Source organism: Pteropus medius, unplaced genomic scaffold, assembly GCF_902729225.1.
Source record: "Pteropus medius unplaced genomic scaffold, Ma_sr-lr_union100, whole genome shotgun sequence".
Lineage (NCBI taxonomy): Eukaryota > Metazoa > Chordata > Mammalia > Chiroptera > Pteropodidae > Pteropus > Pteropus medius.
In genome coordinates, this window is record NW_024355205.1 from 38,091,014 (window position 1) to 38,105,109 (window position 14,096).

The 14,096-nt window shown below is 62.2% G+C and overlaps 1 protein-coding gene across 1 annotated transcript in view; it reads left to right on the plus strand.

Moving 5' to 3' along the window:
* The window catches only part of PDE9A (phosphodiesterase 9A), a 77,489-nt gene extending 65,412 nt beyond the window's left edge, over nt 1-12,077 (plus strand). Inside the window, exons 12-17 of the mRNA XM_039857406.1 lie at nt 2,479-2,727; nt 4,737-4,841; nt 5,598-5,726; nt 6,105-6,200; nt 7,578-7,653; nt 9,172-12,077. Coding sequence (XP_039713340.1) covers nt 2,479-2,727; nt 4,737-4,841; nt 5,598-5,726; nt 6,105-6,200; nt 7,578-7,653; nt 9,172-9,239 — 723 coding nt within the window. The 3' untranslated portion in view covers nt 9,240-12,077. The remainder of the gene's footprint in view (nt 1-2,478; nt 2,728-4,736; nt 4,842-5,597; nt 5,727-6,104; nt 6,201-7,577; nt 7,654-9,171) is intronic.
* The last annotated feature ends 2,019 nt before the right edge of the window (nt 12,078-14,096 follow it).

The following is a 14,096-nucleotide window of genomic DNA, read 5'->3' on the forward strand; positions in this document are numbered from 1 at the left end:
GGGGCAGTCAGCTGTGTGGGGGCAGAACGGAAAGGTGTGTGGAGAGAGGGCATCCTGGACGCAGAGTGAGGCTGCCGGGGGCGGCGGCGAGCGCAGCCACACGAGACCCTCCTCTCCAGTGGCCGAGGTGCCCAGAGACTCCTAGTTACGTCGCTGCCCGCCAGGGAGGCTAGGGAACCGGCCTCCTTCCCACCTCCTCCAAGGCCACGTAGCACCCCGAGAAGAGGTGCTCGCCCTCGGCATGTGGGCGTGGGCCCCACTGGCCGGTGCCTCACATGCTCTGTTGACCCTGACCCTTCAGTCTCTTCTCCACCCCGCAGCCCCAGGAGTGAGGCTTACGGAGGTCAGGTGGCTCACCCAGGGAGCACAGACACACCTGCTGCATCCAGCCTAACAACGCTGACCACTGTCCCGTAGCCTCTGGCTGCTGCTCTGTCACCCCGTGACCCAGTCGGCCCCTCTGCCCACTTCAAATAAGCCACCTTCCACTTCTCGGGCACACTGGGCCGGGGGTGAGAGCGTCCATCATCCTGAGCCAGACACTTCCAGCTCACCCCGCTGTCCGCACGGGAGGTCCCACTGAATGCAGCTCTGCTCCATCTTCTGTCATCAGGGAGGGCAGATATCAGGGTGATCTCCGGGCAGAACGTAGCAGGTTGAAAGATAGCCCCCCGCTGCCAAAAAAACCAGCGTGCCCACTTCCTGACCCCAGAACCGCGGCTGTGCCCTGTTTGAGAAAGGGTCTTTGCTGTTGCCATCCAAGGGCTCTCTGGATGAGGTTAGCCTAGACTATGCAGGTGGGCCCTCAATCCAACGACGAGTGTCCCCAGAAGAGACCGAAGAGGCAAAGACACAGATACGTGGATGAGGCCACGCGATGACAGTGGCAGGAACACGCCCAGGACCGCCAGGGGCCTCCGGAAGCCGGGCGAGGCGAGAACAGACGCTGCCCTGAGCCCTCGGCGGGAACCTTGGTTTCAGACTTCCGTCCCCCAGAACTGGGCCGGATCACCTCTCTGTCCTTCCAAGCCATCCCGTCTGTGTGTGCGGTGGCCTCAAGACGCTGGCACTGGAGCCGCCTTTTGCCGCTCTGCGGCCGAAAACGTCACCCGTTTGACGTCTCCACGTCCTTGCTCCAGGATGCACCTGGTGAAGTGTCTGTGACCCACTTACCTCCCTCCCGGAGAAGTGACAAGCTTCACCATATCAGAGGACAGCACTGTCCCCCGACCTGTCCTCGCCCTCAGGAAGTTCAGGGCTAAATGCCGGGCTTGATCGCTGTCACTGTCGAATCACTGGCTCCAGGGCAATGCTCTCCCTGGTCCCAGGCTGTCTGGCCTCTCTCTCAAGTTTATGGACCCGCCCAGCAAGCACAGGCCACCCAGTGCTCTGATAAGCCTTAGGGAGCCTTTCCTTGAAGTGGGTAAGGGGCAGATCCTGAAGGCCGGGCACTGCCTTAGCCACTGCCCCCGATGGCTGCCCAGAGACCTGGACAAGGACCAAAGCAACCGATGTCCCCATGCTGTGTGACTCTGCCCTCCCCGGGAGCACCTCAGAGCAGCATCGCCCCTGCTTAGGAAGGAGGCGCCTACAGAAGTGGCCACCCACGATGGGCCCCTCCTCACGCCACCCACCATGGGGACACACGTCTGTCCTGCCTCACACACTTTCACTGACGTGAAAATGTGACTTTTTCTGAGGGCAAAATCAGCTGTCCCAATTTTTAGTAATATTTTGTCATTGAGGGCTAACTTCCCATGGGCATAGCTCTTTCTCGTTACACAGGGAAATCGCACAGGTGACGGCTCACCTCCCCAAAACACAGCTGAGGCTACTATGCCGACTGCTTCGGGTTCTGCATTTGATGCTTGTGGTTTTATTTTCTTGGAAAGGTGGATCATCATCCCCCAAACATTTACAAAACACACCTCTGAGCTGAGGTGTGTTTTGTAAATGTTTGTGGGATCGGTGTGTGGGTGGATGGGCGGATGGACAGACAGGTCGTGGGATGAGTGGACAAGTGGACAGACGGGGAGATGGATAAATTGGTGGGTGGGTGAGTGCATGGATGGTCATGGTTTTGAATTATGTTACTTCTAGACCAATCTTTGATGAACAAGGTGATAAAATATTTAACATCTTCGTTTACAGATTTGTTAGTAGAAAAATGCTATCATCCATAATCATAGTTTGATCATTCTCAAGTAATGTGAGCACATGTGGTCGCATACAGATTAGATAATAGGGAAAAAATGCCCTTGGAAAACTGGTCATTGACCCCCAACAAGATCTGGAAGAGACAAACCGCATCTCAGCCGAGGGGAGGCATCGTCCTGGCGGGCCCGGACGCGGCCGCTGCTTCTCGGGGACACGGCCCGCGAGGCGTCGGGCGCCCAGCTGGCTTGCGCCCCAGCCCTCCGCCCCCACTCTGCGGCCGGGCAGCCTCCCAGCCTCTCGTGTCTCAGTTTCTGTATCTGAAAAACGAGGACGTCGATTCTCAGACACACGAAGCACTGGCACGAAGATGGAACGGGACCGTGCGGGCAGGGGCGCGGGACCCGGCCCACGCGCACCCGGCAGCTGCCGTTGACGCTTTTCTCTTTCCCTGCTCAGGGGATGATCACGTTGATCCTGGCCACCGACATGGCCAGGCACGCAGAAATCATGGATTCTTTCAAAGAAAAAATGGAGGATTTTGACTACAGCTGTGAGGAGCACACGACCCTCGTAAGTAGACTCGTCTACCTGTTTGGGGAGGGCTGGTGAATGGCCTCCCCCCACCCCCCACCCCCAGCTCAGCCCGGGGCGTCCGCGGAGCCGGGGTCCCCGTCGCCAGTCTCACTGGGGAAAGCCGCCCGCAGGGCCCCGCTCCCCATCCTTCATCGCATTCCGACCTGAAGGTGATAAGCGGGCGAGGAGAATCCTCTTGCTCTGGTCTCCTGAGGATAAGCGGCTCCCCCCGTGGTAGCACAGCCCCACAAATCACGCCGAATGCCATCCCCCAGGAGGGCGACGTGGAGCCGGCGGCCAGGGCCCGGGGCCGGGATGCTGGCCCTGGCTGGCCCCATGCCCGGTGTTGGGAGCATCTTCCCCAGAAGCCTGCCAGGCGGAGCCCCGAACCGCCTGCCTTCTAGAGTGAGGGAAGGGCCGGGAACCGGGGGAAGGGCTGAAGGGTGGCCGTCTCCTCGAGGCTCAGTGAGGCTAAGCCAGGCGCCCAGCCGAAGGCAGCCGCCCTCCCGGACGACCGGCCCGGCGGATTCGAGGCCCACGGGCCTTCACGCCCAATCTGCCTCAGACCCTGAGTGGCAGCCAGTGCTCTGACCCCAAACACTGGCAACTCCAGGTGGCAGTCATTTGTGCCAGAAGCATGGCAAAGCCAGCAGGCGCCAGCCCTCCACAGCCAGTCCCGAAAGCACTCGCCTGGCCGGTAAAGGTGCAAACGCTCTGGCCTGGCGATATTCCGCCGGAGGACCCACTGCGTGCCTGGCCCTCGCCAGGCTCAGAGGGGGTTGTCTCCCCGGAGGACGAGAAATGCACGCACCTGGGGAACAGCACAAGCCGGGGGTGGCCGGGAAGGCTGGAGGGAGGGGCCAGAGCAAGACCTGGAAGGACACATGCTCAGGAGTCAGAAGCAGGGCCGGCGTGGGCCGGGGACACAGGCGGACAGTGCACAGGGTCCTGACAGAGGACCCCGGCCAACACAAGAGGACACCGGGCTTGAGCGCCGAGGACGGGAGCCAGCGCCACCTCCGGCATGGGCGCGGCTTTGCCAGCTCTGGGTCGGAGGGCACGGAGGGGTCCAGAAGACGCCCACGGGGTCAGTAGGCAGCACCGCAGCTCCCGCTCCTGCGCACGGCTTGGGGACCCAGGCCATGCCCCCCCTGCTTTTACATGAGGTTCCCTTTCACCTGGGGACCCCAGCACTATCCACCTTTGTTTCCCTTTTAACCTCTGCTTCCTAATGTCAAGTAAACTCAAAAGAGTCGGGAGACTTTGGCTAGAAATAAACGATGAAGATTTATTCAAGGGTCTTAGGGTTCACAAACCAAAAACACGGCCGGGCAAAGCCCAGGAGCGTCTCAAAGAAGAAAGACAGGCTAAGAGTTCTTAGGGTAAAACGTACATTCGTGGGAAGAATCGGCCGTGCGTTCTCAGCCCTGGGACCGGTCAGGGACAGGTGTCGGGCGCCGGGCGGCCTGGACACGCGAACATTCTCAGTCCTTTGGGGCATCGCCGGAGGCTCGCCTGGAGGTCTGGTGTAAATCCACGCACTGACACGGGACCGGAAAGGTCCTGCGTAAGTTCCCAGGCTCGTTAGAACCTCCGGCCTCGACCTCCTTGATTCTAGTACGTTGGCGGCCTCGCCGACGGTGCCGCTCTGTCCCGTGTGTCTCCCGTAATCAAGAAGACTCCTGAACTTCGCAGCGTGCAGTGCGTGTGACAGGCGTCCGTGGTTCCCCTCTAGGCCCCTCCAGAGAAAGGTTCCGACACTGGAGGGGATGCAGTGACGCCCCCACCTCCCCGTGCTCCCCGGGCGAGGCTCCGGGTCTACGTGCGGACCGGACCGTGAGGGCAGCACCCCAGGGGACCCGCTACACCCTGGAGGGAGCAGCAGAGCTCGGCCCCTCCGCCCACACCGCCCACCGCCACGTCCTCCTCGTGGGGTGGCCGGGCCGGCCCACGGCAGCGGGTTCTGGTCTGCATCCAGTCTCCTGACTCCAAGTCTCTTCTTGCAGCTGAAGATGATTTTGATAAAATGCTGTGACATCTCCAACGAGGTGCGTCCGATGGAAGTCGCAGAGCCTTGGGTGGACTGCTTACTAGAAGAGTATTTTATGCAGGTGAGAGCGTTTTATGCGACTGTTTTGTGCATGGCGGTCGAGCCCCTCTCGTTCCTCTTAGCCCCTTAAGCAGGGTCCGTGTCTGGCCCGCGACGGTCAGGCCAAGGCAGACGAGCACGTAGGGCAGACAGCCGGACGGCCCTCACGGCAGACGCACGTCAAGCACGAAATAGGTTTTAATTTGAGACGTGAAGGACGGTGACAAGCTGGAAAAGCTAATGGCTGTAGAGCTGTCACCTGTTACCACTAATTGAGCCACTGGTGGGGGCCGAGGGCAGGCAAATGGCCCGAAGATCGGGAAACAGAACCACAGAGGTGGAGGGCCTCCCGAGCGCGGGGGCCACGCCGTCCGCCTGGGGCCGTGGCCTGCGGAAGCTCTGAGACGGGAAGCTGGGCCGGCCTCACGCGGAAAATGCCAGAAAGGATAACAAGCACCAACCACAGCAGCCGGACGAATCGCGGGAGAGTGGGTGAGGGGTGGGGGGGCGTCCCTGTGACCCGGTCTCTTCCTGACCCCTCCACTCCGTCCCCCTGGGCGTGGCCCCGCACACCCCGCGGACGCCCCGGTCGGCCTTCACGGTGCTGTCACCGTCCCACGGAATTCATAGTTTCCGTGAATTTTCACGGTGCGGGGTGGTTAGCTCGGTTGTGGCCCGTGAGCTCCTCTTTCTCTTCCTGGAAGGACAGTGACCCTCGAGTCCCCCGGGCCCCATGGGACTTCTCTCTCTAAGCTGCTGTCTGCTGCACACCCCGCAGAGCGACCGTGAGAAGTCGGAGGGCCTTCCCGTGGCCCCGTTCATGGACAGGGACAAAGTGACCAAAGCCACGGCCCAGATTGGATTCATCAAGTTCGTCCTCATCCCGATGTTTGAAACAGTGACCAAGGTGAGTGTCTGTCAGCCCATCTGGATGACACGACAGTGAGAAACGCACATGTCCGCACGCACGTGCAGGCACGCGCTCCCACACACACTCACGGAGCTGCGGCTGCCGACCCGCCGGAAGACCCCCGCCAGCGTGTGGGGTCAGGCTCACCCGCCCCCGAGCTCTGGCCCAGCAGCGCACAGCAGAGCCTCTTCCTCGGCCCCGTGGAAGCGGGTGGCGGGCACGAGGGGCCCTGGCACTTTGGCCCTAGGACTCCGATTCTGCTGCAGCCGGGCCCTGGACGGAGGCACATGCCCCATGTGAGCCACCGAGACACGTTTCCCCAGCGCTGTCTGTGCCTTCGCGGTGGCCTGTGGCACAAATCCGTGTCCCCCGCAGCTCTTCCCCGTGGTGAAGGAGATCATGCTGCAGCCCCTTTGGGAATCCAGGGACCGTTACGAGGCGCTGAAGCAGATGGACGATGCCAGGCAGGAGGTAACGGTGCAGCCGAGAGGGTGGCCGTCCTCGGGGCTAGCGGGCGGCAGGGCAGGCTCGCTCCACACCGCCGGCACGGCCACGGCAGCCCCGCCCAGAGAGGCCGGCTCGGCCGTCGGGGAACCTGGTGCAGTTAGGGGTAGTCACAGTGGTGCCCGCCCAGATGCGTCAGCACCCACAGCCCCCACGGCCCCTCAGCAGCTCCCAGGCCCCCACCCCGCCCAACAGCTCCCAGGGCCCCGAGCAGCTCCCAGGCCCCACCCCCCCAACAGGCCCCCAGCAGGCCCCACCCCCCAGCAGCTCCCAGGTGTGGGTCCCAGCAGCTCCCGGGCTCTACAGGCAGCTCGGCCCGTCTGCGGGGTCAGGAGGGCAGGGCAGGCCGGGCCTGGCTGCAGGGTGCTCTGAGGGTCGACACTGTTCACAGGGCAGGTCCAGTTCACAGGCCCAGCACTGGAGTGGGGGTTTTCCACAAAGCCCCAGGAGCTGGTCTGGCCAAGTTGGGGCGCACCGCTTCTCGGGACCCCCGAGGACCTCCCCGCCCAGGGTGTGGCCTCCCCTGGGTCCACACTCCTGCCCCACTCTTCCCAGCGGCCCCGATGCAGCTGCAGCAGGCTCCCCGCTGGCACCCACGTGCTGCCCCATCCGACCTGGGCTGGCCTCGCCCCCCCCCCCGACAAGTAACTTCTGCGATCACCACCCGTGCTGCCCAGGGCCTCTCGCCAAGGCACCCCCACCCCACTCAGTGCCTCCAGGCACGTCCCACGCGGCTCTCCTCTCCCTCAACCTGCCTTGTGTGTGACGCGGGACATGGGTGCCCAGGAAATGCTATGGGCCACTGACGGCCCAAGCGGCCACCCTTTCTCTCCAGCGCGATTCTGCTGGACGGTCACAGCCAGGTCCACGGTGTAAGGGGTGGTATCCCGCTGGCCGGGTCCCCAGCAGCAGGGCTACGGGCCCCTGACTGCTGGGCCGTCCGTGAACCATCACAGTGAAGGCCTTGAGTCCCCAAGTCCCAGTGCAGCCGCCCAGTGGGGTCACCAGGACCCTGCAGGGTGCCATCCAGCCCCGCCAGAGAACAGACCAGAATGGGAGGTGAAAGGGACAAGGACCACGCACTCACCACTCAGCAGCCAGTGTGGGCTCGGGCCCGAGAGCGTGACTGACCACACAGGGCGAGGCCTCCCGTAGCGGGAGGGTGGCTGGCCCATAGCCGTGTCTGAGCTCGCGCGTGCGTGTGTGGGTGGGTGGGTGTGGGCGCACACTCCGAGCTTGCGGACAGCGGTCTCGATGTCACGTGTTAGCGTCTTCCGTCACGTAGACGGTCACTCACTCACCGTCCCCTGACTTTTGCCTTCGTTATGCTCTGTCCCCTTGCAGAAGACGACGGAGGGCCTGACGTGTGGGGACTCCGACACGTCGAGGGAGAAGAGCAGAGACGTGACAAAGAGTGAAGGTAACGCTCTGCCACGGTGACGCCTCGGGGCTGGGGACTCTGGCGGGAGGGAACATGAACACTTTAAATAAGTGAAATGTTTATTCCTTGCTTAGTTAGAATGAGGCTTTGAAGGCGGGGGGCACACTTCAGTTAACAGAGAAAGGTCAGCACTTAGCATGTGTACCACTTACAAGGGAGAGGGCTTTTCAAAAGCTTTTCAAAAGCTTTTCATGAAGAAAGCGTTTGCCGGCTTTGCCGTGAGCACAGCCCCACGCACTTGCTGGCACGAGCCGTTTATTCAGCCCGCGCACAAGGCAGACCAGCCCATTCGGCTCCCTGATGCTGAGGGGACCCCACACACGTGTCTGAAGGATCACACGAGGATCCTTTATAAACCGATCAGTAAAGGACGGTTCGCAAAGCATTCAAGGTGCCGGGCACGAGAAACTGGGTTTGGTTTTGCAGTAGGGGTGGCGCCCGGCGTCCCACAAACCGAACGGAGCTCGGAGTCCGGGCTTCGCCGATTGCTAGCCGAGTGACGTGCGGGGCGCCTCCAGCTCTCCGAGCCCCCCCCGTCCCCCGGCATCTTGATCGCCGAGGTGGAGGTGATGATGCGTGTCCTTGGTGGTTTCTGCAGTTAAATGAGCAGAGGCTGGTGCGCGGGGAGCGCTCAGCCAGCGCTGGGTCTCCATTGCGAAGTCGGATCACGCGTTTGAGTGGCTCAGAAGAAGGATCGGGATCGTTTCATTTTGCCTAAGCATGTTCGACGGTGTGTCAGACGGCCCCGCTTCCCAAACACAGTCCGTGTCTAATCCCGTGACGTTGGCGGTTTCGCCTACACGTTCCAACCCCAACGAAAACAAACCGGGGGTCGTTTCTCGTTCCGAGCAGACCACGCCTGAAGGAGGCCGGAGCGCCCGCGGGTGTCCCCACCAGGCTGTCCTACGAGGCGGCAGGAAGAGCTGATCCCGAGCCCCAGGCACCACGCGAACCATTTTGTTCACCGACACACAAAAAAAGAAACACAAGGAATTCTCGATGCTGTACAGAATTTTTATTTTTAAACTGCCTTTGAAATAATATATTCTTATACAGAAATGGGTACTGCACTTTTTCTTGGGTGGAGTTGTGCCGCGCCCCGTCCTCTCTCCCGGGGGGCCCGGGACGCTGTGCTTGCCCGCGGATGTATCTCGGAGCGTTTGTCCAGTGTGACGTGACGTGCGCATCGTGTAAACTCAGCATTAAATGTCAGACTGCTGCCCGGAGCCCAAGGACGCGCGTGTCCCGTGTTTGTGAGCTGTGAGGGGGACGTTGGCGTCTGTGCGGGCAGATGGGGACCTGAGGCAGCTCGGTCACCCTGTAGGTCACACACGCAGTCCACGCGGGACACAAACACCCTGCAGGCTGGTGCCCTTTGCTGGGAGGTGGGAGCTAAACATTTAATTCTCAGATAAGGAAAGGAGCAGGTGACTCGGCGCGTTTGAGGGTGTCTGTCTCAGGAGACAGAGCTGTCCTTTTCTTCCCGCTTTGTTTTAGGGACAAGCACTGGGGACTTTCTGGGTGGCACTGAGCCCACAGAGAGAGACCCGACCCCGGCTTGTTGATGGTCAGGCTTCGAGACCACACACACCTCTGCTCTCTCAGACCCCCCACCTGCTTTAGACCCCTCAGTGCCTCCCAGGGCTGTGGGCCCATCGCTGCCCCCTCCCCAGGGACAGATAGCCTCCCAGGGAGCCTCCGACCTGAGGACTGACCGTCAAGGCCATCTGTGTGATCCAAGCTCACGGCCGTGCCATCAGCTGGTTCCTTGTCCTCGAGCAGGTCCTCCTGGTGAATTCCGGAACGTTGCCCCCTCTCCGTGCCTAATTTATTTTTGCGCTGGGAGATTTTCCATCTCCTCCTGAATCTGGCCCGGCGTGGACAGGGGCCTTGGGCTCCACATCTCTTCCCGTGTCTGTGTTTTCATTTTAATTCTGCTACAGCCAGTACATACGGCAGCTTCGGCCAGAGTACAGCCAAACGTGGCGTCGGCCCGCGTGTCATCCTGCCACCAAGGTTTATTGCCCGCTCCCCCCGCGGCGGAGAGCTCTCCCAACACCGGCTCCCACGTGAGCGGTGCTCAGTAAGGCCGGGCGCCCACCTCGCCGAACTCTGCCCCCAAATCGAACTCCACCCGAAGCTTTTTGAACTTTACAGTCACGCACACAAACACATACACAGATGCGTCATCACACGCCCCACACACACACACACACACGGGGCACAACCCCTTCACCACCCACCAGCCGGCCCCAAAGCCCGTGGCTGAGGCGCTGTCCCGTGGGCCAGCCTGCTCGCCCAGGGCTGGACGCCCCCGCCAGGAGGCACCCACACGGTTGGCTGAGTGGGGGCCCGCGCGGGCATGGCCGCTGACCGACGGCCCGCGTGCAGTCAGCGTGAAGGGTAAGGCGTTCGGGCCGAGACACGGCCATGCACTGTGGTCTCCAAACCGGGGTGGGGCCGACCGCTGCCAGGTGCAGCACACGGTGACAGCCACACTGTCCTGGGACCGGCCACGCCTTCGTCACCTGCACTCACACAAGGCAGCAGGAGACGCTTTTCCCGTGGTTTTCTCCCCAAGAACTTGTAGGATTTGAGGAACGAGGCATGTGTCAGAGGCTGGATCTGGTCACCCACAGATCCTCCCAGATGTCACCCTTGGAACCCAGGCGGTGCCCAGCCCCCACCCCCTCCATCAGGAAGGCGCTGCAGCTTTTCGCGATTCTGCTTTGACCTTGAGCATAAAGAGAGGAGAAAAGTCTACCACTTCGGCCCCGGAGGTGTCCCCCGCGGCCGAACGCCCCCACCCACGGTCGCACGCTCAGACCACGGGCCTTCTGTGGCTTCCTCCTTCGTCAGGTCTGAAGCCAGCGACAACAGTCCTCACGTGCTGGCATCTTTAACCAGACCGCGTCGGAAGATCGGTTCGGCGTGAGGGCTGAGCGAACACTCCACACACAGAACCCTTAACCCCGGATGAAGACCGTCGGCGGGAACGGCCGCCTCTGGTTCGGAGCAGCAGCTGCTCCAGGTGGCCGTGCCACAGGGCTGCCCCCGCGTCTGTCCCCACAGGAAACGCCGCCTTCCATCCTCCGGGGCAGCTGCGGCGCTGGGCCCCGCCCCGGCCCAGGCACCGGCGGGAGGGAGACGGTGAGCTGGGCAAGAAGGCTCTGCTCTGTGTCCCAGACCAGCCCCTGCTGTCGTGAGCGGAGGTGTTTAAATTTTAAATCAGGCGAACATAGCTGGAATCGGAGGGGCAGATGAAATCGCGGCCCCCGAATTCGCGGGAGCTACTCTCAGTCATCCAGAGGGGCTGAGTGAGGGTGCGGGAGACGCTGTCGCCCTGTGTGTTCAGGTGCGTTTCCCAGCTTCCAGGGGGACTTCCAGCCCTGCCCGGCGGGGATGGGGACGTGGGGAGAGCAGTGGGCCCCACTGCGTCTTGGGGCTCCCAGGGTGTGCCTTTGACAGAATCGGGCTGGGAAACAGAGCAGAGTTTGCCTCAGGCAGGAGCCAGGTCCTGTGAGGGGTGAGTCCTCTTATAACTGACTCAGTTGTGTCCCCCCAATACTCATATGTTGAAGCCCTAACCCCCAGTACCCCAGAGTTCGACCGTGTTGAGGTCTCTACAGAGGTGATTGACTTAAACTTAGAATGAGGTCACGGGGTGGGTCCTGCTCCAGTCTGGCCGGTGTCCTTATAGGGAGGTCGTCAGGACACAGACACAGAACAACCACGTGGGGTTGTTGGCATCTGCATCCAAGGACGGAGGCGTCAGGAGGGACAGCCCTGCCCACGCCTGACCCCGGACGCCAGCCTCCAGGATCAAGAGGAAATGTCTGGTTTAAGCTGCCCAGTCTGCGGTGCTTGGTCATGGCAGCCCTGGGCCACTCGGTCAACCCGTTGCTGTGCCCAGGCCCTGGCCGGAGGCTGCACACGGGGGTGCTCAGGACAGATCGAAGCTGGTGGCTGGCGGGCAGCGGGGCGGCATGCAGGCCGGGCAGCGGCCCTCCTCTCTCCGGGCGTCTGGGAAGGGTGTGCGGGGTGAGCCGCCAGCATCGTCTGCGTCCCAGGCTTGGACACTGTCACAGGAAGCTGGCCGAAGGGACCTGCCAGCTGGGAGATCTGAGGAAACATCTGGAAGCTTCGCCTCTCCTCGGGCCAAGCAAGGCCTCGGAGAGCTTCCAGCCCTTAGGATGCAAGACACGCGTGGACGTGGGGAGAGAGGGTCCAGGCCATGTCCGCCCTGCGGGGTCTCGCTGCCCCAGGACGGAGGCCGGCCCTGGGGTCATGACACGCGGGGCGGCCTGGGAGGGTTTACTGTTTTCCTCATTTCTAGGCTTCCCACGGTGACCGACTTGACTTTTATAAGTAAAATAAATAAATAAAAGTTATTTTGTTTTAAAGATGGGCCATGGGAACGGCATGACTATGCGGAAAAGCTTGGTGGAGGATGGGGTGGGGCAGACGAGTTTCCTTCTGCACCCTCAAATCCCCCACACCAGCCCGGGGCCTCGCATCCCCTGCAATTCTCAGTAGCCCCGATTCCAAATAGTGGCCCCGTCATCTTTGTCACAGAAGCATCCAGGGTCCCTGAGCTGCGTTTCCCAAACCTTCAGACGCGTAAGCGGGAAAAATCCCTTCCCAAGTCATGCACCCGCTCCCCCTTCTGAAACCGCACAGTGCCCTCTGCCTGTGGTGGTCCCGGGCCCCCGGCTCTGCCGATGCCGGCCCTCCTCAGGGCCCTGGGGACAGTGAGAACGTGGCCTGGCCTCTGCGGTGGGCTCCGCCCTGCCCCTCACCCTCCTGCCCACCCCCCCGCCCCCCACGGCCCTTGGGGTGCTGGGTGCCTGCTGGGTGTCCGGCACCTTGGAGCCCGTCTTCAGCGGGCCCAGCTGGCTTGCGGCGAAGCCTGCTCCGCAGTCACACAGGGCACCGGGGACGTGCGGAATGAGAGCTCCAGAGTCACCTCTGAAAGACCAGCGGCCGCGGAGGGGACAGAGAGCCCCAGGTGGCTGGGACGCAGCCCTCGTTGCCGGCTTTCTGGGGGAGGCACCCCGAGTCCTGTCAGATAGGCCCCATGGCCAAGATGAGCAGCTGGGCTCGGAGCTCAGTGGGAGCATGCAGAGGGCGGGGGAGGGGAGGCCTGGGTGCAGGTGATCTGGGGGGGCCCCGCAGAGGTGGGGCTCGGCCGTGCTGGAGACCGGAGGCCAGGGTGGGACACATCCGGTCGCCTGGGGAGAGATGGCAGCCGGGCCCAAGGACTGGGCTTGGCAGTCAGTCGCAAGAACGAGGGGGAGGTGTCCTCTGTGGTCACCACCACGTGGACTTGCGGGCTGCCCGGGCCCACTGTGCCCTGCGCCCTGCCTGGCTGTGATGCCCACAGAAGGAGCCCGGCCACTGGGCCTGCCCCACAGCCCTGCCTCTCGCCATGAAGTCCCAGCAGCCCAGAGCAGGTTTGGGGTGACGCACGTCATTTAGTTGATAGGCACCCAGGAGACGTGCACCCAGGCCTGGCCCTGGTGGCTGGCGCCTATTAGGAGCTTGGACACTTGCCAGATGAATGAATTTGCGTTCGTGGCCACTCACCCAAAGAACCACGTGAGAGAAAGGACATCACCCGCAGAACGTGTGTGTGGCGGTATGCGGGGCACAGGGACACCAGCGTGTACGTGTGAGCATGTGCTTATGTGTGTGCACGTTTATGTGCACACGTGTGTCCACACCGAGCCTCCCCGCACACCGAGACACAGGAAATTAAACGATGGGGAGGTGCCGGGCATTCGTCCTTGGCACGATTTCTCGGATCTGGCAGCAAACAGGGTAACATAAGGAACGTTTGGGCTCTGCCGAGGAACAAAGGGACAAAGGGACAGGTGCGAGGGAGAGGGAGGCGGGGGTGGGGGCGGGCGGCGGGTCCCCTGGGGCTGTGAGACGCGGATCCGTCTCCTCAGCATCTGACGCTTGTTTGTGTCAGCGAGAGCCCTCGAGTAACGTCTGCTGTTTTCCTTGAGTCATTTACAAAAATTCAAAGGGCATTGGACGTGCCAGTCGGAAGGGACAGAGGAAACGTTATGTGGTAGTGGCCGGCTGACCAGTGTGCCTGTCCTCACTGCTGCCGGTAGGTGCCCAGAGACACCTGATAAATCACTGGTGTGCGTCGCACGGGTGCTAATCGACCCGGAGGAAGTGGCTGGCAGCGTGGCACACCGTGCCCTGCGCTGTGGAGACCCCGCGGCTCCCCGGACTCAGGCTGCCTGCCAGCCTGATGCACGCGGGGGGCCAGCCTGATCCGGATACGCGGGGTGCCAGCCTGACCCATGTGGGGTGCCCGCCTGACCCACAAGGGGTGCCAGCCTGATCCAGATACGCGGGGGGCCCGCCTGACGCGCGTGGTGCCGACCGGAGCTCACCGGTTGGAAAGA